This window comes from Erythrolamprus reginae, chromosome 13 (genome assembly GCF_031021105.1).
Source record: "Erythrolamprus reginae isolate rEryReg1 chromosome 13, rEryReg1.hap1, whole genome shotgun sequence".
NCBI classification, from domain to species: domain Eukaryota; kingdom Metazoa; phylum Chordata; class Lepidosauria; order Squamata; family Dipsadidae; genus Erythrolamprus; species Erythrolamprus reginae.
This window is the reverse complement of record NC_091962.1, coordinates 15335877-15363435: the sequence shown is the minus strand read 5'-3', so window position 1 is coordinate 15363435 and position 27559 is coordinate 15335877. Positions and strand designations below refer to the sequence as shown.

At 48.6% G+C, this 27559-nt stretch overlaps 2 protein-coding genes across 2 annotated transcripts; both read left to right on the top strand.

The window, feature by feature from the left end:
- Nucleotides 1-317: 317 nt before the first annotated feature.
- ENSA (endosulfine alpha) lies at nt 318-9380 on the top strand. The gene is made up of 3 exons (XM_070766315.1): nt 318-528; nt 4245-4373; nt 5681-9380. The coding sequence occupies exons 1-3, from the start codon at nt 466-468 to the stop codon at nt 5849-5851; spliced, it is 363 nt and encodes a 120-aa protein (XP_070622416.1). The 5' UTR covers nt 318-465; the 3' UTR covers nt 5852-9380.
- A 10234-nt stretch (nt 9381-19614) lies between these two features.
- MCL1 (MCL1 apoptosis regulator, BCL2 family member) lies at nt 19615-27263 on the top strand. Its single transcript, XM_070766314.1, has 3 exons — nt 19615-20291; nt 23549-23796; nt 24232-27263. Exons 1-3 carry the CDS (start codon nt 19673-19675, stop codon nt 24346-24348), a joined length of 984 nt encoding a protein of 327 aa, XP_070622415.1. The 5' UTR covers nt 19615-19672; the 3' UTR covers nt 24349-27263.
- Nucleotides 27264-27559: the final 296 nt, after the last annotated feature.

Here is a 27559-nt window from a genome sequence, read left to right as displayed (position 1 = left end):
TATGTCATGTGGACTTCAACGCCCAGAATTCTTGGGCTAGCACGATTCGCTCAGGAATTCTGGGAGTTGAAGTCCACAAGGTATCCCAAAGCTAATTTTGCCTTCCCTTGTTTTGGCTCCACCTTCTGCGATTTCTATTGGCCGAGGGTGCTGCCCGTCGGATTCGAATTCTTTCCCGCCTTCCGTCGCCTGTCAGTCGCCGCGTTGGGAACCGAGCGCCCGATTGGTTGGTTGAGATACCGCCTGCCTACCAAGGCTCACTTGGGGATTGGTTGTGCATCCCGAGGCTCCTCCCGTTGGGCGGGGCGTAATGAAGCGAGGGGGCGGAGGTGGTGGCGGCCATTTTGGCTCTCCGCTGACAGGGGCAGGCGAGCGGGAAAGAGGGCGCCGGCCGTGCCTGGCCCCCCCAGCGCTTCTAACCCTCGCCTTCCTCGGGCCACCCGGCTCGGCTCCTCGCGCCTCGCCATGTCGGACACGCGCGGCGGCGGCACTGACAGCCGCCCCGACGAGACCGGCGTCGAGAAACAGGTGAGGGCGGGGAGGGGCTGGTGTGGGGGGGAGGAAAGTGTGCAGAACGGGCGGCGCGGATTGGCTCGCCGCTCCGCCACTCGCCGCCGAGCTGCCCCGTGATTGGCTGACCTCGAGGAATGCCCGGGGGCTCATTGGTCGGCGTTCAGGCCCGTGGAGGGGGATCATAGAGAGGAGCAATCGCGGCTGAACTTCCGGTTTGAAACCTTACCCCCCCCTCTTTCCCGCGCGTCTTTGTGGTTGAATACACTTGCTGGGGAAAGTCACGCGTGGGAAGCGCGTTTGAATGGGGCCCCGTTGCGTGTCGAGCCGGCCGAGCCGCCTCTGGAAAGCCCGCAGCTGATGCGGAAGGATTGCAGGGAATGATGGGCTATCTATCTATCTATCTATCTATCTATCTATCTATCTATCTATCTATCTATCTAATCTATCTGGGTGTCCAGCAAACCTGGGAAATCGGTGGTTTGGGAATTATTAGGGAAAAAACCCAAACTATTAAAATGTTTAAAAGTCAGGGGAAAATCATGTAGAAAACCCCCCTGGATCTGGCAGGCTGGAAGTGTCAATCAAGAATGAGCATAACTATGGCAAGAACTTGCTTCCTCAGCTGCCGATGTTTCTCCAGGGCTTAGCCGTTTGGTCTATGACGTCATCTACGAATGGGCCTTCACTAGATCGCGAGTTACAGGGAAATATCGGAATTTCAAAATGCCTTTCCCCCTGGACACTCTTGAGTTCAAGCACCTGGAGGTCATCTAGTCCAGCCTCCTCCTGCTCAAGAGCATTTCAGTCCAGTCCCTCCTTCTGGAAAAACCTCCAATGACGGAGCGCCCCAAACTTCCAGTGGCCAGCCGTTCCACTGGCTAATTGTTCTAAAGTTTCAATGGCAGGAAGCTGCTGGCTGGAGGTAACAACTTGGCACCTGGTGCCCTTGGACGAGACCCTCCCTAGCAGTCCGTCCCCCCCCCCCCCCCCCCGGTGCCTGCTTATGGCTGCACTCCCTGCCCCCACACGCCTCCAGTTCGAGGGAAGAGCCGTTGCACCTGATGTGGCCCATCAAAGCTGGCCTCTTCGCAAAGCTCGACCTGGCAGGGTTCGGTTTCAAGCAAGAATAACCTTCAGGGTCTGCGGCTCTGAAAATAATACCGGGATCGGCTCCAGCTATTGTCGTGAGAAAAAATATTGAGCTTAATTTACACCTCTATATTAAACGCACAATTCTTGCCTCGCGAGGGTCGCCCAGAAAGTAATGTAATGTAATGTAACATTTTATTTTCTTCCAACAATTATTTATGGAACCCAATGAAATTTACACCCAAGAAAAAAACAATGTTTCTTCTACATTCCTTATTTTTTTCCATGTAATCTCCGTCCCGTTCTGTGGCCTTCCGTCCAGCGAGACACAAGGGCGCGTAGGCCCTTTCGGTGCCACTCCTTTTCAGGCCACGAAGCCATTTCTGCACTGTGTGAATCACCTCTTAACCTCATCCTCAAAATGTCTCCCACGACTAACCGTCCTGTCAACTGCAGCTTGTAATGTACATCACTTACAGAGGCCATTTCAAAACACGGCTGAGCAAAGTTTACACACGCACTCCTGACCATTCAAATAATGTATATCTAAAGTTTCACATTTGTACCATTATGGTAGGCTGAGGGAAAAAAATGTGGTGCATTGGCAGTTCTGTGTTAGCAAAAACTTCAGGGGTTTTTAAAATATTTTTAAACTGTAATTTAGATTTGTTGTAAATTGTTTCACTTTGTTGTGAGCCACCCCGAGTCTGCGGAGAGGGGCGGCATACAAATCTAAATAATAAATAAATAATAAATAAATAAATTTAGGGGTCGTGATGCTTGGCTGCATAGCTAGAGGTATAACAAGCAGGAAGAGGGAGATTGTGATCCCGCTGTATAGAACGCTGGTGGGACCCCATTTGGAATAATACTGTGTCCAGTTCTGGAGACCTCACCTACAAAAAGATATTGACAAAATTGAACGGGTCCAAAGACGGGCTACAAGAATGGTGGAAGGTCTTAAGTATAAAACCTATCAGGAAAGACTTCATGGACTCCATCTGTAGAGTCTGGAGGTCAGAAGGAAAAGGGGGGACATGATCGAAACATTTGAATATATTAAAGGGTTAAATAAGGTTCAGGAGGGAAGTGTTTTTAATAGGAAATTGAACACAAGAACAAGGGGACACAATCTGAAGTTAGTTGGGGGAAAGATCAAAGGCAACATGAGAAAATATTATTTTACTGAAAGAGTAGTAGATCCTTGGAACAAACTTCCAGCAGATGTGGTTGATAAATCCACAGTCACGGAATGTAAACGTGCCTGGGATAAACATAGATCCATCCTAAGATAAAATACAGGAAATAGTATAAGGGCAGACTAGATGGACCATGAGGTCTTTTTCTGCCATCAGTCTTCTATGTTTCTATGTGTATTACTTTCTGGGTGACCTTTGTGTGTGTGTGTATACATATACATACATACATACTGCTCAAAAGAATAAAGAGAACACTCCAAGAACACACCCTAGATCTGAATGAATGAAATATTCTCATTGAATCCTTTGTCCTCCCCTGTTTCTATATTCTGGGTGCACCAGCGCTGACCCTTTCCCATAGGGCCAGCTAGATATTTCTAGAATGCTGATGAGCAGGAACTGAAGGAGGATAAATAAACAACCGGATTGCGGTTGTTCACACTCTTCTCCGAGAGCCAACCCTACAGGGCTGAACTCTCCTCTACCCTTAGAAGAACTCTATCTCTTCTTTCAACCACGCCAGCTCCTGCCTCTCTTCAGAGAATGCGGAAAAGATTGCGCTTATCTCAGAGCCAATCCACCTTTTATGGCGGTCACAGACCCGCAAATAAAAAAAAGCTTTGGAACAATGGCTTAAAAAACAAAAGGCAAAGTGATCTATTTGCAAATGGGTTGGGCTGAGCTCCGAGTTTCCGTACTGGAGGGCAACATAAGGATAGCCTATATGTTGATGGGACGTTCTATATATACAGTGGTACCTCGTGATACGAACCCCTCGTGATACGAACCCGGGGTTCAGAAATTTTTTGTCTCTTCTTACGAACTTTTTTCGGCTACGAACCCACTGCAGATCACAAAATGGTGCTCTGCTGGGCGCTGTCACCTTCTGAAACAGCCGGGGGCCTTCTCGGCGTTCACTCGAACGCCGAACCCGGAAGTTTGGGTTCGGGTTCCGGAGGCCGCCAAGAAGGGCCTGGCTGTTTCAGAAGGTTACAGCCAGTCGGCGCAACTCGGCGGAGCGCCGTTTTTGCAATCGGCAGCGGCGTTTTCGGCCGATCTGGAGGCTAGAAAGGAGGTGGGGAATCCCAATAGGGGATTCCATGGGCGGAGCTTTGACGTCATGAATACAGGGCGAATACAGGGAGACCTGAGTGGTCCTGGTCTAAACTCTGCCTCTCTTTGGTCTTCTTCTGTGATGGTTTGCAAAGCATGTTGTAATTAGAGCTGGCACATTTAATCATTTCCCTGACTTCCTCCACGGAGGTTGCAATCCTACGCACAGCAACATAAATAAATCCCTTGCCACTTGTTCCAAATTTTAATTTGTGGGATTGTGTCACGAGATCCATTTGGGCTCCTGTGTAATTATCCAACTTTAAAATAAATTTAGTCAGAAGTCTAAATCATTGTCATCTTTTGTATGCCTTGTTATTGTTTTTTCAGGACACGCAGGAGAAAGAAGCGGGCCTCCCCGAGAAAGAAGAGGAGGCCAAATTAAAAGCCAAATATCCCAACATAGGACTTCAGAGGCCAGGGGGCTCTGACTTCTTAATGAAGAGGCTGCAGAAAGGGGTAAGTGAGACCCTCTAGGGCAGTGTTTCCCAACCTTGGCCACTTGAAGATGTCTTCAACTCCCAGAATCCCCCAGCCAGCCAATGCCAAGACCCTCGGTGGTTGCTTGCAGAATCCCCACCCGATGGGGGGGGGGTGTGAACTCAACCTCTGGAGTTTCCAGGCAAAGTCCATCTTGTATTCAGCCCTGAATGTAACCAGGCCAGTTCCCTCTCGGGCACAAGGGAACAGCAGAGGGGAGAGGGCTGGCTGGTGGGCTAAGCAGGGGGGGTCTCCAAAGTTGTGCTGGGAGAGTTTTAAGGTCACCCCACCAATAGCCACACAGTTCACCCACTCTATCTAATTGAAGTCTTCAATGAAAAAAACTGCAGCAGGCTTTCTTGTAATATATATATATATATATTGTAATATATATATATATATCCTGCTCAAAAAGACAAAGAACCCATCCTAGATCTGAATGAATGAAATATTCTCACTGAATCCATTATTATTATTATTATTATTATTATTATTATTATTATTATTATTAATTAGATTTGTACGCCGCCCCTCTCCAAAGACTCAGGGCGGCTCACAACAATAATAAAAACAATATTATAGTAGAACAAATCAAATAATAAAAAAACATGCTGTTCTGCACATTCAACTTTGTTCTGTACAAAGTTGAAAGTGCACAACAGCAAGTGGAATTGATTGTCAATCAGGGTTGCTTCCTCAGTGGACAGTTTGATTCCACAGGAGTTTGATTTACTTGGAGTTACGTTGTGTTGTTGAAGTGTTCTCTTTATTTATATATATTGCTCAAAAAAATAAAGGGAACACTCCAAGAACACACCCTAGATCTGAATGAATGAAATAGTCTCATTGAATATTTCTCATCATATGCACAAAAGCAGATGAAATTGTTTGTCAATCAGTGTTGCTTCCTAAGTGGACAGTTTGATTTCACAGGAGTTTGATTGACTTGGGAGTTATATTGTGTTGTTTAAGCGTTCCCTTTATTTTTTGGAGCAGTATATATTCTATATTCCTCAAAAAAAAATAAAGGGAACATATCCTAGGTCTGAATGAATGAAATATTCTCACTGAATCCTTTGTCCTGTACAAAGTTGAATGTGCACAACAGCAGGTGAAATTGACTGTCAATCAGTGTTTCCTAAGTGGACAGTTTGATTCCACAGAAGTTTGATTGACTTGGAGTTATATATATATATTTTCTCTTTATTTGAGCGATTTCTGGTCTCCATTCTAGGCCAGGCCCAAATCTTCACACACACACCCTCCCCTTGTTTTTCCTTCCCCAGCAAAAGTACTTCGACTCAGGCGATTACAACATGGCCAAAGCCAAAATCAAGAACAAGCAGCTGCCAACGGCGGGTGCCGACAAGAACCTGGTGACTGGTGACCACATCCCCACACCCCAGGATCTGCCCCAGAGGAAATCGTCCCTCGTCACCAGCAAGCTGGCAGGGTAACCTCCTGCTCTTCCGAAGGGATTTCTCTCTCTCTCTCTCTCTCTCTCTCTCTCTCTCTCTTTCTCTCTCTCTCTTTTCCATTTGGGGGTTTGGGGAATTGGGTTGGTTTTTGGGTTTGTTTTTTTTTAACCCCCCCTCTGTTGTCAGACTGAACTGGACTCTGCTCTGCCCTAGAGCTGGGGCCCACAGAACTTCCCCTGTGGCGGATCTATCTCTCTCTCGATCAATAATCAAAGCCAGAAGCCGAGAAAATGGACTTGGTGTGCCCTTCTGGTTGTGTGTGTCCTTTTGCCGCGGCGCGGATATTCTGGGGGGTGGGGCCCGAAACTCGCTTTGCTTTAGACCGCCAGCGCTCTGTCCGGCCCGCTGACCCTTCATCGCCTGCTCGGAGGGAGCGGAGTTAAAACAAACCGTATGTGTGTGAGTGTCACACCTCCGTACAGTTAGGACGACGAGAACGCGTCAGCGACAGCCGCGGGCTGCGAAGCCTCCGGGGATCTGGAGGGCCGAAGAGGGGTTTTGCGGGCAGGATCGCGGCGACGCTGCATTGCGGTTTTGACTCCCGGCAAGCTGGTGGAGGGACTGAGGCGCTATTGCACACAGCTCGCAGGCAAAAACAAAAAAAGAGGTTTTCCCGGGAATCTCGTCCGATGCCCAACCTCCATTGTATCGGCAGACGCTCCAAACAGCCCCTCAAGGCCCCCAGCCCGGGCTGATGGGAACCAGGCGGTGGGTCAGACGAGACAGCCCGTGCCTCTGGTCAAGGGACACAGCTGGATTGAAGGGGTCTCTCTTCCCCTCTGACGTTTCCGACGGCCCCCAGAGCGGAATGACAACGGATCGTCGACGGTGCCTGCGTAGAAGACGACCTGGGGTGTAAAATCCTCTTGGGTGGGAAGAAGAGGTCTTCATGCCTGGCGTTGGCCGGGAGCTGTTGGGTGGACCTTGCTTGTGCTTCCCTACCATTGGCCAAGCGGGCTGGTCTTGTCTTCAGGCTGGACACTCCTCTTGAAAACTCAGGCCTTGGAGGTAAGGGATGGCCAGAGGATGCGTGGGTCAAGGCAGGAAGGGCTGAGGCCATGGGAAGATAAGGACCCCGAATTCTGAATTGAAGGTGCTGGTAGAATGACCATAAAATGTCCTGCTTTGATTCGGCCTCCTATGCCTGTCTTAGAAAGAAGAGCATTTAAAACAAGGGTGTCCAATTTTAGCCGCTTTAAAGGGGTATGGACTCCAACCCCCAGAATTCCCCCAGCCAGCTCTGGAATTCTGGGAATTTAAACCACATTTCAAAAGTGGCCAGGGTTTGGACATCCCTGATTTAAGGGTGATCCCAACCAGCGCTTTCCCGAGAGAACAAGTGGAGAAACTTAACAACGTTGAATTGGGAGCCGTCAAAAGTGATTGATTAACAAGACAGGCGGCTCCCAGAAGCCGAAGGGATGAATGAATGGGTCGATTCCTCCTGGCAGCCCAAGGAAAGCAGGGTTCCTTGCTCAGAGACCCCCACCCACCCTTTGAAATTCGGGGAGCTTCTTGAGGGGGCTCTGCCAAGGTACCTACGGCTCACCCACTTTGGTGAGGCCGGGTTGGCTGTTTGGGGAGGTTGTGAGAAAAGAGTTGGAGGGTTTCGGAGATCCGGGCCAGGAACGAACAGAGTAGGGGGGGTCCTCTGAGGTCTGCTGGCCGCCCTTCCCTCTCTCTGCCCTTCCTCTGTGTTCCTCGCTCGGAATTACGCGTGTTACGCAGCAGCCCTCGGTGGGTCGCGCCGTCTTAACACAGGAGGGCACTCCCCCCTCCACCAGCCCCCCTATCCTGGAATGGTTCATGGAGCCCCAGGAGACGTCTCCGTGGGTGCATCAGCCCAGCCTGGTGGAACCTCCTGGATAATCCCAGATGGCTTAATGTTGGTCGGAAGTAGGGTCTCCATGTCCCCCTATTTAGCCCCAAGGGCGCAGTTGCTTCCTCCCAAACCCCGTGGTGCTTCGAGACCCCTGAAGCCGTGGAGCTGAGCCCGACATTTGTCCCAGCCATACTGTACATAGACCCAAGTCTAATTCATATATATATTTATATGAAGAGGCAACAGCCGTCGCGATCTCCAGAATGTTTAAAATCGATTAAAAGCTACTAAAATTACTAAGCTTCCATTAGTCCCCTACTAACATCGTCAGACTATTAAAATCCCCATTGAAGACATAGTGGAACTTATATAATGCTGCTCAATTTGGACATTGCCCGGGTCACAGGCCCAAACTCTTCCTTCCCTCTTGTAGTTGGCTTTGGCGTTGACCAACTTAGTCATGTAAACAGGTGGGATTGTTGTTGCTCCTTTAACTTTTGTGTATTGCCTCTTTCTCTCCCCAGGGGTTAAGAGTAGGGTGTTACGAGGCATTACTTTGGGTGTACTTACCACTACCTTCTCCCCCTTGTTCTTATTCCTCCCTTCCTTAGGTACCCACATTGTCTCCTCTTAACATCCTTTCGCCCGTGATCGTGCATTGGTTCTGCATTGTCCTACACAAACACACAACGTCTCTGTGCTCTTCCAGTGCTTCTTGTGTACAGTTTTAAGTTTGCCACACCTTCATTAGTGCAAATTGAGCAGTATTATATAAGATCAGCTATGTCTTCAACGGGGATTTTAATACTCTGACGACGTTAGTAGAGGGCTAACGAAAGCTTAGTAATTTTAATAGTTTTTAATGAAATTTTATTAAACGTTCTGGAGATTGTGATGGCTGTTGCCTCTCCATTTATAAATACAGCTGGAACTCGTGTGTGTGTATATATATATATATGACGGTCTGGGTATATTCGGGTTTCTTCCCGTGTAGGATTTAGAAATTTCTGGCGACGTTTCGACGAGGTCCCACTCGTCATCTTCAGGCTGGTGCTTCTGTCCTTGTTCTAGGGCGAAGATGACGAGTGGGACCTCGTCGAAACGTCGCCAGAAATTTCTGAATCCTACACGGGAAGAAACCCGAATATACAAAGACCGTCATACCTGAACCCGTGAAAATCTACGAAAACACATATATATATATATATGTTTTTATATATATGCGAGTTCCAGCTGTATTTATAAATATATATATAATTTTTTTTTACAATGTCTTCATCCTTATCTTCTGGTGTTGGCTTTTTTCTAAAAAAAAAAATAATAATTACAAAAAAAAAACACCCGCCCACCCCCAAGTATTAACATGCACACATAATTCTCATCCTCTCTCCCTCCCTCTCGTTCGCTTTCTCTCTCTCTCTCTCTCCCCCCCAAACTTCCAAATCACGGGTGCCCCCCCCCCCCCTCTTTTCGTCCTTCCCGCAAACCAGCGTGGTGCTTCAAAGCTGCTTCTAAAAAAAAAAAGTGGGGGTGTTGGGGGGAAGGGGATTGTGTCCTCTGGCTTTTGGCAACCAGCAATTCGGGGCGGCGGGGCGCTGCGGCAAAGAAAGGGGGAAAGAGCCAGGTGTGAACTTTCGGAGTGGCAAACCTTTTAACAATAAAATAACCCTTGTTTCAACCCAGGAATCTCGCTGTCTGGTGTCGTGTGGCCTCTTTTGGAGGGGGGGGGGCTGGACTCGGCTTAAATGTGGCTTGGAGGTTTAGCGGGGTTGCACGAAACTTGGTTTACTTTCTAGCTAACTTGACAAGTCCCAAGTTTAGATGGTGGCGTGGCCTGACCTACGAACCAATGAGGTTGCGTTTTGCTGAAAATACTGTATTTTTGGTGTATAAGACGCAGCCTTTTCCTCCCTAAAAGAGGTTGAATTTGGGGGTGCGTCTTATACTCTGAATGTAGCTCCCCCCCCCCCAGCCCTAAATAGTTGCTAAAAATCTTCCCAGTTCTTAGTGGTTTACAAGTTCTTTCATTGTTACTCTCTGCAAAAAAAAACATTTTCCAAGCCCTAAGTCTTTGCAGGATTTTTTTCCAAAAAGCCTTATTCTCCAAATAAGTTTCTTTCCAGCCCTAACCCTGTGTTAACAATGTTCCCAGCTCTTACCAGGTTGCAATCTCTTTCATTGTTACTCTCTACGAAGAATGTTTTCCAAACCCTAAGTCTTTGCAGGGGTTTTTTCCCCATTGCTTTATTTGGTCCAAATGTTTCTTTCCAGCCCTAACCAGGTGCTATTAATGTTCCCAGCTCTTCCCAGCTTGCAAGCTTTTTCATTGTTACTCTCTGCAAAGAATGTTTCCCAAGCCATAAATCTTTGCAGGGGTTTTGATTCCATTGCTCTAACTTGCTCCGAGTAAGTTTCTTTCCAGCCCTAACCAGGTGCTAACAATGTTCCCAGCTCTTATTGGCTTGCAAGCTCTTTCATTGTTACTCTCTGCAAAGAATGTTTTCCAAACCCTTTAGGGTTTTTTTTCATTGCTTTATTTGGTCCAAATGTTTCTTTCCAGCCCTAACCAGGTACTAACCATGTTCCCAGCTCTTACCGGCTTGCAAGCACATTCATTGTTACTCTCTGCAAAGAATATTTTCCAAGCCCTAAGTCTTTGCAGGGGTTTTTATTCCATTGCTCTAACTTGCTCCGAGTAAATTTCTTTCCAGCCCTAACCAGGTGCTAACCATGTTCCCAGCTCTTACCGTCTTGCAAGCTCTTTCATTGTTACTCTCTGCCAAGAATGTTTTCCAAGCCCTAAGTCTTTGCAGGGTTTTTTATTCCATTGCTCTACTTGCTCCAAATAGGTTTCTTTCCAGCCCTAACCGGGTACTAACAATATTCTCATCTCTTACTGGCTTGCAAGCTCTTTCATTGTTACTTTCTGCCAATAATGTTTTCCAAGCCCTAAGTTTTTGCAGGTTTTTTTCCATTGCTCTAACTTGCTCCGAGTAAATTTCTTTCCAGCCCTAACCAGGCGCTGATGATGTTCCCAGCTCTGTTGTCGCTTGCACGCTCTTTCATTGTTACTCTCTATGAATAAAGTTTTTTTTAAGCCCTAACAAAGGGGATTAAAATAATGTGCTGAAGCTGACCAGACTAAGGACACTGACCAGATGAATACCTGGTGAGCAGATTCTTTTCCCTGTTTTCCTCCCCAAAAACTCAGGTGCGTCTTATTCTCCGAAAAACATGGCATCTGCTTCCATCTTGTTATGAACCCCGACCTCCAACGCGGTGACTCTGAAATTTTGGCCACTTGAAAACGTATGGACTTCAACTCCCAGAATTCCCCAGGCTTAGGAATTCTGGGAGTTGACGTCCGCTCGACTTTTGGAGGCAGGAAGGTCAAGAATCGAGCGGCTCATAAACTAAACCACGTCCACCGATCAACGAAGGCCGCGAGTTGTTTGAAAGGGGGGCTGGTGTGTCATTCCCTCCGCGGCCATGGGGGGGCGAAAGAGGCCTTCCAGTTCAATCCTTTGAATTTAGGGAGAGAACCGAATTTTGCATTTCCAAAAGTTGAGATCATTGCAAAGCGTGGGAACGACCCTGGGAGGGGGGATGGAGCCCCGGAGGATTGTGGGAAGGGCTGAACAGGGGCCGGGATTGTTTGCAGTTGGGGCTGGGCCCCCGTCCCATGGCTGAAGCCTCGTTCTCAACAGGCCCACCCCTCCGTGCAAAGCCAAACGCCCAAATTCGGAGCTTACTAGGGAGGGGTGGTGTTTTCCTGGGAGCCAGACAGAGTGTCCTATCTAGGTCCTCGGTAGATCAGGGGACTGGAGGCTAAAACATATGAAGAACAGTTGCAGGAACTGGGTTTATGTCTAGTTTAATGAAAAGAAGGACCAGGGGAGACAGGAGAGCAGCCTTCCAGTATCTCAGGGGTTGCCCCAAAGAAGAGGGGGTCAAGCTATTCTCCAAAGCAAAAGAGGAAGGAGAGAAGGAAGGAAGGAAGGAAGGAAAGAAAGAAAGAAAGAGAAGGACCAGGGGAGACAGGAGAGCAGCCTTCCAGTATCTCAGGGGTTGCCCCAAAGAAGAGGGAGTCAAGCTATTCTCCAAAGCAAAAGAGGAAGGAGAGAAGGAAGGAAGGAAGGAAGAGAAAGAAAGAAAAAGAAAGAAAGAAAGAATGAAAGAGGACCAGGGGAGACATGATAGCAGCCTTCCAGTATCTCAGGGGTGGCCCCAAAGAAGAAGGAGTCAAGCTATTCTCCAAAGCCAGGAAGGAAGGAAGGAAGAGAGAGAGAGAGAGAAGGAAGGAAGGAAAGAAGAAAGAAAGAAAGAAAGAAAGAAGGAAATAAGAAAGGAAGAAAGAAGGAAGGAAAGAAGAAAGAAAGAGCGAGAGAGAGAGAAGGACCAGGGAAGACAGGATAGCAGCCTTCAGGTATCTCAGGGGTTGCCCCAAAGAAGAGGAAGTCAAGCTATTCTCCAAAGCAAAAGAGGAAGGAGAGACGGAAGGAAGGAAGAAAGAGAAAGAAAGAAAGAAAAATAATGAAAGAATGAAAGAGGACCAGGGGAGACATGATAGCAGTCTTCCAATATCTCAAGGGTTGCTCCAAAGAATTAGGAGTCAACCTGTTCTCCAAAGCAAAAGAGGAAGGAAGGAAAGAAAGATGGAAGTAAAGAAAGAAAGAGAAGGACCAGTGGAGACATGATAGCAGCCTTCCAGTATATCAGGGGTTGCCCCAAAGAGGGAGTCAAGCTATTCAAAGGAAAAGAGGAAGGAAGGAAAGAGAAAGAAAGAAAGAAAGAGGACCAGGGGAGACAGGATAGCAGCCTTCCAGTATCTCAGGGGTTTCCCCAAAGAAGAAGGAGTCAAGGTATTCTCCAAAGCAAAAGAGGAAGGAAGGAATGAAGGAACGAAGGAGAGAGAGAGAAAGAAAGGAAAGAAAAAGAAAAAAAGAAAGAAAGAAAGAAAGAAAGAGGACCAGGGGAGACAGGATAGCAGCCTTCCAATATCTCAGGGGTGGCCCCAAAGAAGAAGGAGTCAACCTATTCTCCAAAGCACCTGAGGGCAGAACAAGAAGCAACGGGTGGAAACTAAACAAGGAGAGAAGCAACTTAGAACTAAGGAGAAATTTCGTGATGGTCAGTGGAATAGAAGTTCCCTCCAGAAGTTGGGAATGACCCAACACTGGAAGTTTTGAAGCAGAGGTTGGGTCACCATCTGTCTGAAGTGGTGTAGGATTCCCTTCCTAAGCAGGGGGTTGGACTAGAAGACCTCCAGCTCCCCCCCCATGCCCCCCCCCTGCAGCTGCCCAAAGAGCTTTCAAGTGCTGAGATCTTCCCCGGTCTGGTGTTTTCTTAGCTGGGTTCGGCCGGCCACCACCGGTGTTTTCAATATAAACCTGGGCTTGTTTGTTTTGGAGGGTTTAATTGCTGTTTTCCTCTTTTTTTCTTCTTTTTTTGGCCCAGGTGCATTCTTGGGCTGGGCTGTTTACCTGGGTTGGGTCACGTCGGCAGTTCCTGGACTTGTGGGAGGGTCAAAGGTCAGAGGGGGCATTTGCTGGGAGGTGGGGAGGGGCACACGCTCTGGCTGGAAAGAGTTTTGGTGCCCGCAGGGTCCCTTCGAAGGGGAGAAATAGGCTGCTGGGTTTAGGCTGGTTGGCCTTCCTTCCTTCCTTCCTTCCCTCTCTCTCTCTCCTTTCTTTCCTCTTTTTCCTTCCTTCTTTTCCTCCCTCCCTCCCTCCATTCCCTTCTTTCCTTCCTTCTTCCTTCCCTCTTTCCTTCTCTCTCTCATTTCCTTCCTCCTTTTCCTTCCTTCCTCCCTTCCTTCTTTCCTTCTCTCTCTCTCTCCTTTCTTTCCTTCCTTCCTTCTCCCTCTTTCCTTCTTCCCTCCTTTTCCTCCCTTCTCTTCTTTTCCTCCTTTTCCTCCCTCCTTCCCTCCCTTCCCTTTTCCTTCCTTCCTTCTTTTCCTTCCTTCCCTCCATTCCCTTCTTTCCTTTCCTTTCTTGCTTCCTTCCTCCCTTCCCTTCTTTTCCTTCCTTCTTTCTTTCCTTCTCTCTCTCTCCTTCCTCCCTCCCTTCTTCCCTCCCTTCCCTTTTCCTTCCTTCTTCTTAACAGCATTGTGGTTATTTATTTATTTATTTATTTATTTATTTATTTATTGGATTTGTATGCCGCCCCTCTCCAGAGACTCGGGGCGGCTAACAGCGACAATAAAACAGTGTACAATAGTAATTTGGTATTGATGATTAAAAACCCATTAATATAAAAACCAAACATACAGACATACCATGCATAGAATTGTAAAGGCCTAGGGGGAAAGAGGATCTCAATTCCCCCATGCCTGGCGGCAGAGGTGGGTTTTTGATGAGGCAGGAGAGGAGAGGGTGGGCAAAGGCCGGTCAGGAAAAACCCTACGGGTGGTGGCCTTCATTGGCAAAGTCCTTCCAAAAAAATCTCTGGAAAGCTGTAAAACCAAGCAGGATGATTCAGAGTAAAGCTTGAATTTTTTTTTTTTTAATGTGGAATGCTAATTTCTCCCTTGAAAGAAGAGGGCTAGAAACTTAGGCCGCCCCTTTCTGACGAAACGTAAGATTTTCCCGTCAAGTTTCATTCTTATTTTCATTTTTGTTGCGGTTTCACCTTTTGGGTTGTGCCTTTTAAAAGCGCTGTTGTTGGTTGTGTTTGGGACAGCGGGGTGATTGACAGGGTATGGGCACCGTGTCAACAATTTTAAGGCTGATGTCTGGAGACAAGATGTACTTTCCGTCTGTTTTCTTCCTCTTTGCTAAGCCCTCCGTCACAATAGATTTATTACATAATCGCCAGGGATGGGTTAATGTGGGGTTACGTCATGGGGAGATAGATCAGGTAACCAGCTTTGCTCCCTTGTTCTGTGTCAGGGGTGTGTGAGAAAGTTCGCTCAAATTCCATTTTTCTCTCTGGGGTTTTCTTCCCGTCGGTGAAAATGGCTTTAAAGTGGGGACAGAAGATTGACAGCCGAAAAAGACCCCCTGGTCCCTCTAGTCTGCCCTTATCCTATTTCCTGCATTTTATCATAGGATGGATCTGTGTTTATCCCAGGCAGATTTTAATTCGGAGAGGAGCGGCATACAAATCTAATAAACTATAAACTATAATTAGAAATATAGAAACATAGAAGATTGACGGCAGAAAAAGACCTCCTGGTCCATCTCGTCTGCCCTTATACTATTTCCTGTATTTTATCTTAGGATGGATCTATGTTTATCCCAGGCATGTTTAAATTCAGTTACTGTGGATTTATCTACCATGTCTGCTGGAAGTTTGTTCCAAGGATCTACCACTCTTTCAGTCAAATAATATTTTCTCTTGTTGCTTTTGATCTTTCCCCCAACTGACTTCAGATTGTGCCCCCTTGTTCTTGCGTTCACTTTCCTATTAAAAACACTTCCCTCCTGGACCTTATTTAATTCAGTTCCTGTGGATTTACCAACCACGCCTGCTGGAAATTTGTTCCAAGCATCTACTGCTCTTTCAGTCCAATAATATTTTCTCACGTTGCTTCTGATCTTTCCCCCCAACTGACTTCGGATTGTGCCCCCTGGTTCTTGGGTTCACTTTGCTATTAAAAACACTTCCCTCCTGAACCTTATTTATTAACCCTTTAAAAATATTTAAATGTTTCGATCGTGTCCCCCCCTTTTCCTTCTGTCCTCCAGACTCTACAGATGGAGTCCATGGAGTCTTTCCTGATAAAGTTTTATGCTTAAGACCTTCCACCGTTTTTGTAGCCCCTCTTTGGACCCGTTCAGTTTGATCCATCTCTTTTTGTAGGTGAGGTCTCCAGAACTGGACACAGTATTATTCCAAATGGGGTCTCACCAGAGCTCTCTACAGCGGGATCACAATCTCCCTCTTCCTGCTTGTGATACCTCTAGCTAGGCAGCCAAGCATCCTACTTGCTTTTCCTACCGCCTGACTGCACTGTTGACCCATTTGGAGGCGGTCAGAAATCAGGACCCCTTAATCCTTCTCTTCTGAAGTTTTTACTAACACAAGAATTTATTTATTTATTCAATTTATTCAATGCCAATACAAGACTCAGATTGAGGGTTCCTTTTGTTTCCAGTTACTTCCATGACGCCACTTTCAAAGACTCTGGCTGGTTTGCAAGAGAAATGCAAATTAAAATTAATTTGCATTTCCCTGTAAAAATTAATCGGGGGGGGGGGGTATCTCTCCTGGAAAATATTTAGGGCCAAGACCAACCCATATATACGAGCGTCGGCCAGAAAGTAATGCACCACATTTCCCCCCCCCCAGTCTACAGTAACCGGTACACATGCAAAACTTGAGATATACATTATTTGAATTCTCAGGAGTGCGTGTATAAATTTTGCGTCTCTTCAGACAGATAGCGGAGCTGCAACCGTGTTTCGAAACGGCGTCTGTAAGTGACATACGTTATAAAACAGTGTGTCGTCATTGAATTTCTGATAGCAGAGAAAGAAACTGTTGGGAACATTCAACAACGTTTGTGTACAGTTTATGGAGAATCTGCAGTCGACAGAAGTACGGTTAGTCGCAGAAGACATTTTGAGGACGACGAAGAGGCGATTTGCACAGAAATGGCTTCCTGACCAGAGCAAAAATGGTACCGACAGGGCCTACACAAGAAAGAACGATTTTTCTTCTACGCTCCCTATTTTCCTGTGTAATTTCCATCCCGTTCTGTGGCCTCGCTGGAGAAAGGCCACAGAACGGGGTGGAAATTACACGGGAAAATAGGGAGCGTAGAAGAAAAATCGTTCCTTCTTGTGTGTAAGTTTCATTGCGTTCAATAAATAATTATTGAAGGGAAAAAAATGTGGTGCATTGCTTTCTGGGCGACTCTTGTATCTGGTCCAAAATTTATCTTTTTTTGTTTTGCTCGTTTATCTTGTTTGGCTCAGGCCTTTTTAAATCCCACTCCACGTCCCCTTCCCAGGTTTGGTGCAAACATGTTTAAAAAGTAATTTTTAAAAAGTCGTGCGAAGAACGGCAACAGGGGGAAGGAAAAAAACGAACTTAAACAGATGGGTTTTTAAAACCCTGCTCTGTTTACCGAGGTTTGAAATGGGCCAAGCTTGGTTCTTAAGGCTTTGGAAGGAATGGTTTCATTCCGTTATCCTTGGCTGGGGACCCTGCAGTTGTGGTGCCAAACCCAGGCCCACCTCCCACCCCCACCCCCTTCGCTCGCAAGAAAACACCCGAGTCGTGGGTTGGTCTAGACCAGTGATTTTCAACCTTATTTGAGCCGCGGCACATTTTTTACATTTACGAAACCCAGGGGCACATTGAGCGGTGCAGGGGGGGGGGGGGGCTAAAAAAAGTTTGGACAAAAAAGTTCTCTCTCTCTCTCTTCCTCCCTTTCGCTCTATTTCTCTCTCCCTCTTTCTCTTCCTTCCTCTTTCTTTCTTTCTCTCTCTCCATCCCTCTTTCTTTCTCTTCCTTCCCTCGTCTCTTTTTTGCTCTCTTTCTCTCTCCCCCTACCTCCCTCTATGTCTTTCTCTCTCTCCTTCCCTCCCTCTCTTTCTCTCTCTATTGCTTTCTTTCTCTCTCTTGCTCTCTTTCTCTTGTTCTCTTTCTCTTCTCTTTCTCTCTCGCTTGCTCTTTCTCTCTTTTGCTTGCTTTCTCTCTCTGAGCTTCGCGGCACACCTAACCATGTCTCACGGCACACTAGTGTGCCGCGGCACACTGGTTGAAAAACACTGGTCTAGACTAGTGTTTCCCAACCTTGGCCACTTGAAGATATTTGGACTTCAACTCCCAGAATTCCCCAGCCAGCGAATGCTGGCTGGGGAATTCTGGGAGTTGAAGTCCAAATATCTTCAAGTGGCCAAGGTTGGGAAACACGGGTCTAGACCAACCCCAAACTGCTCAGTCTGGGAACATTCTTTGGGGTGACGTCACGGATCCCGTCTGGGGGCAATGCTGGGGTGGTTTGTGGTGGGTGGGTTGTTGTTGTTTTCCCCCCCAAGAAAAAGAAAAAACTGCAAATGAGTCTGCATGAGGGTTGCACAAAGTTTTGAAATCTCTCAACTCGCCCCGACGCTGCGTGACATCCTGTTATGCTCCAGAAAGATGCTGAGCTTTTCGTTTTCGCAGCCCAGGCAAAATATATATATATATTATTTTTTGCCGAATTCTGCCTTGCCTTAGAAAGCGGCCCGATTTTAATTCATTTCTAATAGAATAGAATAGAATTCTTTATTGGCCAAGTATGATTGGGTACACAAGGAATTGGTGCAGATGCTCCCAGTCTAAATAAAAGAAAATATACATTTGTCAAGAACAGAATAGAATTTGAATAGATTATAGAATAGAATAGAATTATTTTATTGGCCAAATGTGATTGGAAACACAAGGAATTTACTCTCGGTGCACATAAAAGAAAATACATACATTTATCAAGAATCGTGAGGTCCAACACTTAATGATGGTCACAGGGGTCAAATAAGCAACGAAGAAACAATATTAATAAAAACCTTAAGAATTCAAGCCACAAGTTACAGTCATACAGTCCGAAGTGGGAGGAAATGGGTGATAGGAACGAACCCATCTTTTATTATTATTTTTGTCAATAAGGCAGCAAACGTATCCAAACATACCTTCCTCCTCCTGTTACTGCGACAGCCCTGCAGGGTGGACTGGACCAGGAGAAGGAGGAATTTGGCTCAAAGTTTCATGGCTAAAAGCGGGTTTACAACACCCATCGTCCGTTGGCTGATTTGAGGTTTCACTTGACGGTCCATCATGTATGCAAAGGTTGCTCCCATTGGAAACTTTGTGGGGGGGGGCGTATTTTGGGAAGGGGGGGATATTTGCCAGCCAGCACTAACCCAGAGCCAAAACTGGCCTGGGGTTTAGGGTGGAATGGAGGGAGACCTCCCCTCCCCCACCTCTGTCTTGCAGAAGACACCCTGCCCCAAGAGCATCTAGTCCAAAGATCTTCGAACCTGGTCACTTTTAAGACTTGTGGACTTCAACTCCCAGGATTCTCCAGCCAGCATAGCTGACCTCTGACTTAAGATGACCTTTCTGGCCTCTTCCAACTCTTATCGTTTATGGCTGGTTGGGGAATCTTGGGAGTTGAAGTCCACAAGTCTTAAAAGTGACCAGGTTTGGGGACTCCAGATCTAGTCCATGGCTGTCCAAGCTTGGCCACTTGCAAGACTTCAATTCGTAGAATTCTCCTGACTTAAGGTGACCTTTCTGGCCTCTTCCAACTCTATCATTGGTGACCGGCTGGGGAATCCTGGGAGTTGAAGTCCACAAGTCTTAAAAGTGGACTTCTGATCCAGTCCAAGGCTGTCCAAGCTTGGCCACTTGTAAGACTTCATCTCCCAGCATTCTCCTGACTTAAGGTGACCTTTCTGGCCTCTTCCACCTCTATCATTCCTGGCTCTCTAGGGAATTCTGGGAGTTGAAGTCCACCAGTCTTAAAGGCGGCCAAGCTCGGACACTTCTGGGCCGGATGAGGCCATTCTTCCTGCCCCGCCCGGCGGGGAGGGGGAGTCGGGGTCAACCCCGCTTTGCAACTCTGCACTCCAAGCCTCCCTCGTCCCGAAAATTTCCCCTCCATCCGCCTTCCCAGATGAGCCGCCTAAAAGCCCCACGAAGTCCCCCAGGGCGCTTCCATTCTTTCTCCCCCCTCCCAACGCAAACATGGATTCGTCCATCCTGGCTGGGAAGATGAAAGGGGGGGTTTTTTTTAAAAAAGGAAAGAAATTCCGATCCCGATCCTCTGATTGGCTACCCGCTTCCTTCCTTCTTCCCTCCCTCTTCCGCCCCCCTTCCCCCTCCGCCCTACATTTCCCCCTCGCCTCCCAATCGGCTCGCACGCGCGGCCCCCTTGACGTCGGCGTCACCGGTGGCGTCACGCACGGGCTGGGGTATATATAACGACCGCCCCCGTGTGCGCGCGCGCCACTCCCCTCACAGACGCAGCAGCGCGAGGTCGGGCCGCCATGTTCAACAAGAAGGCGATGGTCCTCTATTGCGGCGGCTCCCCCGGGTTGGCCCCGGCCGCCCCGGTGTCTCCTGGCGGGGGCGGAGGGAGAGGAGGCGGCGGCGTAATCGGCGGGGGCGGCCTGGCTCTCCTTAACGGCGGCGTCCGAGGCGGCCTGGGTGGGGGCCTGGCCTGCTCTGAGGTACCTCGGGCGCTGATTGGCGGAGGGCCCGGCGCGGGGCCCCTCGCGCTGATTGGGCCCCCGCCGTCGGCGGCGCGCGCTCCCATTGGCCAGCCGCCCGCGACCCCCGAAGAGGAGCTGGACGGCTGCGAGCCTGAGGCGGAAGACGCGGCCCAGTCGCCCCCCGACGCCTCCCCGCCCGACTCGCCGGCCCCCCGGGACCCGCTCCGCCAGGTGACGCTGCGGCTGGTGGCCTCGTACCTGCGGGAGGCGGCCGACCAGGAGCCCCCCAAGCAGGACGGCGGCTGCGGAAGCGGCGGCTGGAAGTTGGTGCAGGGCCTGCTGGGCCGCTTCGGGCCTTGTCCCGCCGCCGAGGAGGAGACGGCCGCTCGGGCCCTGGAGACGCTGCGGAGGGTCTGCGACGACATCATGGGGAAGCACCAGCTGGCCTTCCAAGGTGGGCGGCCTATCCCTCCCTCTCCCCCTCCCCTAACTGCGTTGGTGCGCCTGGTGGGCTTTGTAGTCGCAGGGGGGTCTTCTCCTGATGCATTGGTGCACCTCATGGGGTTTGTAGTGCCAGAGAGGTCTTCTCCTGGTGCACTGGTGCTCATGGGGTTTGTAGTCCCAGAGAGGTCTTCTCCTGGTGCATTGGTGCTCATGGGGTTTGTAGTGCCAGAGGGGGCCTCCCCTCCTGCTCTATTGGTGCCCTTCATAGGGTTTGTAGTCCAGGAGATGGCCTCCCTATCCCTTCCTGCTGCATTGGTGCTTCTGATGGGGTTTGTAGTCCCAGAGGGGTCTTCTCCTGATACATTGGTGCACCTGATTGGGTTTGTAGTCCCAGAGGGGGCCTCCCCCTCCTGCATTGGTGCTTCTCGTGGGGTTTATAGTCCTGGAGGAACCTCCTTCCTGCTGCATTGGTGCTCCTGATGGGGTTTGTAGTCTAGTTTGTGGGGGTCTTCTGATGCATTGGTGCTCCTGGTGAGGATTGTAGTCCCAGAGGGGGCCTCCCCACTCCTTCCTGCTGCATTGGTGCTCCTGATGGGGTTTGTAGTCCCAGATGCTCCCCTCCCCTCCAAAAGGAGTGGATGAGATTCAGGTTACATGTGTGCAAATATTGACAAACTGCAATGCAAACCGAAGGTTGGTCTAATAATCCACCACTGAAAAGGACTGGGAGGAGGGAGGACTGGGGATTTTTTTTGTGTGTGTGGGGGGGGATTGCAGGCATTGAGAAATTGCCATGCATCCAGAAGGTTGGTCTACCCCACCCAGAAAAGGGGTTTCCCCCCCCCCTGAAAAAGCCTGAGATTACAAGGGTGCAAATATTAAATTGCAACCCCCCCCCATCAAAGGGCAGCAAGCAGGGGGGATTACAAATATTGGGAGGGGGTGCAACTATTAAGAATGTTAAGCAATTGCAGTGCATCCTGCTGAAAAGGCTGCAAGCAAGGGAGGATTGAGAAGGATGCAAGATACACAGGAAGGGGTGTGAAATATACTCCCCCCTTACTTTGAGGGGCTCCCCTCCTTTTCCATCTGCTCTGAGTTGGAGAGGAAGGGGCTCTTGGCCCCGATTGGCTGGAAAGCAGCTGCAACTCTGGTGGAGCCCACCCTGGTAGCTGGCAGGCTGTGGGTGGCCAGGGCTGCTGCAGACCAGCCTGGCTTCTCTCTTTCCTTCTCCCCCCCCCCCTTGTTTTTGCTGCAAAGCAGTCATTGTGAAAGTGTCAGGCTGCAGCAGAAAGGAAACTGCACTTTGTACTGTGGGGGAGGGAGGGGCAACCTTGCAGGCAGGCAGAGATGGAGAAAATAAATAAAATCTCACTATAGATTAGCTTTATCAGTGGCTCGTATCCTGCTGGGCCCAGCAAGCAGAAAACAGCTCATTGTAAACAGGGTGGTGTTTTAAAAACACACACACACACACACACAACACCAGAAGCTTCTCTTGCCAGCCAGGGTTTTTCACTTTCTTTGATGGAGACCAAGTCACTTGTGTTCGGCCTTTGGAGTGATTTTAGCAAAGTGTTTGAAGTTTGCCAGCTGTTGGGTGTTCTTGAGAAATGGGAGGGTTGCTGATGGGTTTCCAGGGTGATATAGATTAGAATATAATTATTTATTGGCCAAGTGTGATTGGACACACAAGGAATTTGTCTTTGGTGCAGAGGCTCTCAGTGTGCATAAAAGAAAAGAGACATTTGTATAGAATAGAATAGAATTATTTATTGGCCAAGTGTGATTGCACACACAAGGAATTTGTCTTTGGTGCAGAGGCTCTCAGTGTGCATAAAAGAAAATATACATTTGTCAAGAATCATGAGGTGCAGCACTTAATGATTGTCACAGGTGTCAAATAAGCAATGAGGAAACAATCAATATTAACAAAAAATCTTAAGGATACAAGCAACAAGTGACAGTCATACAGTCCCAAGTGGGAGGAGATGGATGATAGGAATGATGAGAAAAAAACTAGTAGTAAGAGTAGTGCAGACTTAGTAAATAGTTTTACAATGTTGAAGGGATTATTTGTTTAGCAGAGTGATGGTGTTCAGTAAAAAAACTAGTTGTCTTGGTGTGCAGGTCTCTGTAGCTTTGAGGTTAGGAGTTGAAGCAGTTAATGTCCAGGATGCGAGGGGTCAGTCAATATTTTCCCCACCCTCTTTTTGACTCGTGCAGTATGCAGGTCCTCCATGGAAGGCAGGTTGGCAGCCATTGTTTTTTCTGCAGTTCTGATTCTCCCCTGAAGTCTGTGTCGGTCCTGTTGGGTTGCAGAACCAAACCAGACAGTTATGGAGGTGCAGATGACAGGCTCCATGATTCCTCCGTAGATTCCTCTAGGTCCCAGTGGGAGACATCCTGGGCCATCATGCTTTGAAGCCAGGATTCTGAGGCAGAAGAGGAGGCAGAGGGGGGGGTGGCCTCCACTCCTCCAGTACAATAGTATTTGGCTGATTCATTGAATCCCCTGGTAACCGATTCCATCCCCTGCTCCCTGGGAGGCTTAAAGCCTTCTGAATAACCCACTGTACTGCAGGAGCTTTGAGATCGACTGGGGAATCTAGTTCTGCCTTTGCCTCCAGTTCTACGTGGCCCCATTTAGCAACCTGATCTCGAGAGTTGCCTCCTGTTTTGCTTGGGAAAATCACTGGGGAATTAGAATTAAATACTGCACACGCAATTGCTGTTTCCTTTTAGTTCCAGTTGCTATTTTTAGAATAGAATAGAATTCTCAATTGGCCAAGTGTGACTGGGGACACGAGGGATTTGTCTTTGGTGCAGAGGCTCTCAGTGGACATAAAAGAAGAGACACATTTGTCAAGAATCGTGAGGTCCAACAATGATTGTCATAGAGGTCAAATAAGCAATGGGGAAGCAATATTAATAAAAAATCTCAATGATACAAGCAACAAGTTACTGTCATACAGTCCTAAGTGGGAGGAAATGGGTGATGGGAGGGATGAGAAAAAACGAGTAGTAATAGTAGTGCAGACTTAGTAAATAGTTTGTCAGTGGTGAGGGGATTATTTCTTTAGCAGAGTGAGGGCGTTTGGGGAAAAAACTGGATGAACTGTAGCAGCACTGACCATGGGGGTTTCTGCCCCCCACCTCCCAGGGAAAAGACAAAACCAGAGGTTGTTTTCAATATTTGTTCCCCCCTCTGACATTCTGTGTGGTGCTTGGCCTAAAAGTCCTTCCTTCCTTCCCTCCTTAATTCAGGAATGCTGAGGAAAATGCCGCTCAGCCAAGCAGACGACCTGAAGCTGATGTCGGAAGTGGCCACGCAGGTTTTCAACGATGGCATCACAAACTGGGGGCGGATTGTGACTCTCGTTTCTTTCGGTGCCTTTGTTGCCAAACACTTGAAGAGCGTAAATCAAGAGAGCGGCATCGACACTTTGGCGGAGATTATCACGGAGGTGCTGGTGACGGACAAGAGAGAGTGGCTGCTGCATCACAACGCCTGGGTGAGTGAGGGCATTTCCTCGCTTGTTCCTCCTCGTGATGGACCTCTGACAGCGGGGTGGGTGGGTGGTGGTGGTGGTGGAGGAAGCTCCAGCTGTGCTTATGGCTAGTTGCCCAGACACAAAAGTACTGGCTCACGGGTGTGCCTCATGTTCACTTAAGATCAGAACATGGGCTGGTCTTCCTTGATAGGTGGAGATTTTGCATGATCCTCCTTCCTGTTTGCCCAAGAGGGAGTCTAGAGGAGTGGGCTCCTGGGGGGAGGGTTTGCAATAGATCCTCCTCTGCAGGGGGTTTGGGCTGGAGGCTCGGATTCTGGAACCCTCTTCCCCCTTGAAGGCAAACCCTGCTCTGCATGCTCCCTGTGGCTTTTCTAAAGCTTCCAGCTGCTGCTGCTGCTGTGTCCCAGCCACTAACGGTGCCATTCTTTCTTATAGGAGGGCTTTGTTAAGTTCTTCCATGTAGAGGACCTGGAAGGCAGCATCAGAAACGTTCTGGTGGCCTTTGCGAGCGTGGCTGGCCTAGGAGCGAGCTTGGCTTACCTGACCCGGTGAGCCAGACGGAAAAGGGGGGCTCCCCCGAGCGGAGCTTAGCTTTGGACTCGCCTTTGTTCCTGCTGTGAGTGGAAAAAAAACTGAGCTGTTCCTTCTCCTCTCACTGAGTGGGAAGCAGGAACTCCCCCCCCCCGGGAAGGAAGGAACTGCTATGAACTGTCCGGGGCGGAAGGGGACCCAGCAAAGAAGAGGAGGAGGTCTTACAAAACGGAAAGGGGAAGAAACGTGCGCGCACTCTGCTTCACTCCACACGAAGCTGGGAGGACAGAGGCCCCTGTGCAGGAGGAGGAGGAGGAGGAGGAAAGACCCTTTGGATGCTCTGGGCAGTCAGCGAGCGACCTTGGGCCCCGACCGTGCCCTCCCGCCTTTTGGAGAATAACGAAGGCTGGGCCTCTGAAGCGCAGGGGCGTTTGGATCCGGCGTCGTCCTTAAAAGACTTCCGGGCGACCTCTGGGAAACGCCTTCGGACTGTGGCTGGATGCAGGGGGTCTGTCTTTTTTTTTGGCCCCCATCCCTGAGAGAAAAAGGCCTGGCGTCCCTCCGGCCTCCGGTCAGCGCATCGTATTCAAAAGAAGTGGCTGCATTTTTCTTTTTTTCAAAAAGTCCATCTTTCTTTGCCTGGCCCCCACTTTGAAAGCGTCACACTGCCATGAAGCCCCCCGCCTTCTCCTCCCCCTCCCTCTGGAGCTCACACCTGGCTGCTCCCTGACAAAACTGCACTTGGGACCGAATCGATGTCACCTGCAGTAGGTGTGCAGCCTGGAAGCAGCTTCATCTTTGAGATAAGGATTCGGTTTGGATTTGATGGCTCTTGACTTTGTTTTCTCTCCCGTCGACATATCCTGGGCATTTCAGAAAACCTTCGAATCACTGTGACTCTAGGGACCAGCTTAAAGTTTGAAAGAAACCCCCCACTCTTCCCCTTCTCTTTGCTTGTTCCCTCCCGTTGGGGGTTTTTCCAATCATCTCTCTCGAGTTAACGGATGCTTTAAGAAAGGGGGGGGGGAGAAAGAGCTAAACTTGCACACGCATGTCACTTATCCTGTAAGGAAGCGAAATAACACGCGTGAATTAGCAGCCTGAGGTCCTGTGGTACACAAACACACACTCTGTGGGCAGTTTCCCTGGTGCCCTCCAGATCTGTCAGCCCGGAGGATGTGCCTGGGGGCCTTTTCTAAAACCCTGGAGGATAAAAACAGTTCATAAGCTGAGCCCCCCCCCCTCTTTTTCTTTCTATTCGGGAGAATAGCTTCAGTTGATAGGAGCAGAGGAGTTTTAATTTGCAGTCGAGAATTGCGTTTTAGTTTTTGGTCTAGACCGGAAGTGTCCAGCCATGTCCACTTTAAATAACAGTGGGCTTCAACTAACTAGAGAATTCTTAAAAGTGGCCAGGGTTGGAAACACACCCCCCCCCCTCCGCTCTAGACCAAATAATAGCAGAGGTAAAAATGTTGGTGAGGTGCCTGGAAGGCCTTGTTTACATAATCCGCCTAATAAAGCCCCTTCGGTGATTCTCGCAGTGTGAGGAGGCCTCTCTGTTAATACAGGACCCCGAAATGTTTTGTGGCTGAACGGTTGTCCCTTGGTTCTTCCTTTCCTCTCCCTTGAACGATGATTCGTTGGTAGCCTAGCCAGCTTCAGGGATGTGGGATTAAACCTTGTTTCTTCATTCAGCCTGGTCCAAATTCCGGCTTGGTTCTCGGAGCTGTCCGCACTTCATTGCTGCCACTTTGCTGTGCTGTGGGGCGCTTGAGCCCATTAAGAAAAAGGGAATTGCAGCGATGGGTGAGGAAATTAAAAACATTTCGCCCAGGTGAAGCTGCCCCCTCTTCGAATTGCCTCCAGGCCCCAGAAATGTGGTTTGGAAAGGGAAGAAAAGCCCCGAGAGGAGGTTATAGGGAAGTATTTTCCAGCAGGGGCTAATAAGAGCTGCCCTGTTGCAATGCCTTGTGTGGGTTTCCTGGTGAGAGTATGCAAAGCTTTTTCCTTAGAAATATGCAAAATGGCACTTCTCCAAAGCTCTCTTGATAAACACTGGTGCCCTGTGTGTGTCAGAGAGAGAGAAAGAGGTGGGGTTTTCTTGTCCAACCAAACGGGCAGTGCCTCAGTTTACCCCTTTTCACACAAGCAGCAGAGGAACATGGGAACCGATTCCAGGCGGTTCCTCTTCCCTCCTCTTTGACAACCCTATGGCTCAAACCCCGGCAGCTGTGAATAATCTCTGGCGTGAGGATCCAGAGGGGGAACATGGGCCTTTTATATTTTCATAGGGCCCTGAGCCTGGATTCCTTCTGACTTCCTGGCGGATCAGAAGCACCGGGGGGGGGGGGGGGGCAACCCAAGGCAGTTCTCCCTTCACCCCCTTTCCATCACCCCTCTTGGCTGCTCCTGGGCTAACTTCTCTTTTTGTGGCGGGGAAGAAGGGAAGCCCTTACCCGCAGGGAAAGTTTTCATTCTGGAAACCTTGGCTTCTTCAATAAAGCCCACCTGGAGGCCTTAGTTGGTTCCCACCCTGCCCACATTCCTCCCAGGCAGAATCACTCTCTTTTTTCTTTTTTTTTTGCAACCTGGCAATGAAGTGTTTAATATATGTGCTTGAATGTTCATCCGAATTAAATTAATTTAACCTTTTCCAAGTTGTTGGTAATGTTATATCGGGCGGGCTCCCCTGCCCTCCTTGGAATGTCCTGCTTCGATGAAGCGAGAGGAATGTATTTGTCTGAATATATTTGCAAATGTTCTTTTGGGGGAGAGACCATAAAAACCGTTTGTGTATTGGTAGATTCTTAACCCAATGAGATTCTTTTCGAACTATTCCACCCCACCAGCTTGTAACTGCTCCCTGGTGTAACTGACAAGACTTGTGCCTTTTCCTCTAATCTGATATTTATAAATTTTTCTCAGTTTTGCAATAAGTCGACCGGTGTGCTGGAAATCACTGTTGGGTGCAATGCTGCGACTTTTTTTCCAAGCAAAGGTCAGAGGTAAAACAGCGAATTACAGAATTGAGAAGGATACAAATGGGCTTCAACCCTCGATTCAGCTTTTAGGCAAAAAATAATAATAATAATAATAAAGGTTGCTTTCTCTGCAGCTCAAAAGAATTAACTGAATCAAGGATCATTGGGCGGGGTTGAATAGAAGGAAGCCAGATTAAGGAACTCCAGCAACAATTACATGATAATAACATTTCCCCTTTCTGCTCTTCGTG

What these genes read in the sequence shown, in the direction of transcription:
- ENSA (XM_070766315.1), top strand. Translation starts at nt 466, where the DNA reads ATGTCGGACACGCGCGGCGGCGGCACTGACAGCCGCCCCGACGAGACC. An exon ending in AGACCGGCGTCGAGAAACAG is followed by an intron (nt 529 to 4,244) that starts GTGAGGGCGGGG and finishes TTGTTTTTTCAG; the next exon opens with GACACGCAGGAGAAAGAAGC. An exon ending in TGAAGAGGCTGCAGAAAGGG is followed by an intron (nt 4,374 to 5,680) that starts GTAAGTGAGACC and finishes TTCCTTCCCCAG; the next exon opens with CAAAAGTACTTCGACTCAGG.
- MCL1 (XM_070766314.1), top strand. Translation starts at nt 19,673, where the DNA reads ATGTTCAACAAGAAGGCGATGGTCCTCTATTGCGGCGGCTCCCCCGGG. An exon ending in GCACCAGCTGGCCTTCCAAG is followed by an intron (nt 20,292 to 23,548) that starts GTGGGCGGCCTA and finishes TCCTTAATTCAG; the next exon opens with GAATGCTGAGGAAAATGCCG. An exon ending in TGCTGCATCACAACGCCTGG is followed by an intron (nt 23,797 to 24,231) that starts GTGAGTGAGGGC and finishes TCTTTCTTATAG; the next exon opens with GAGGGCTTTGTTAAGTTCTT.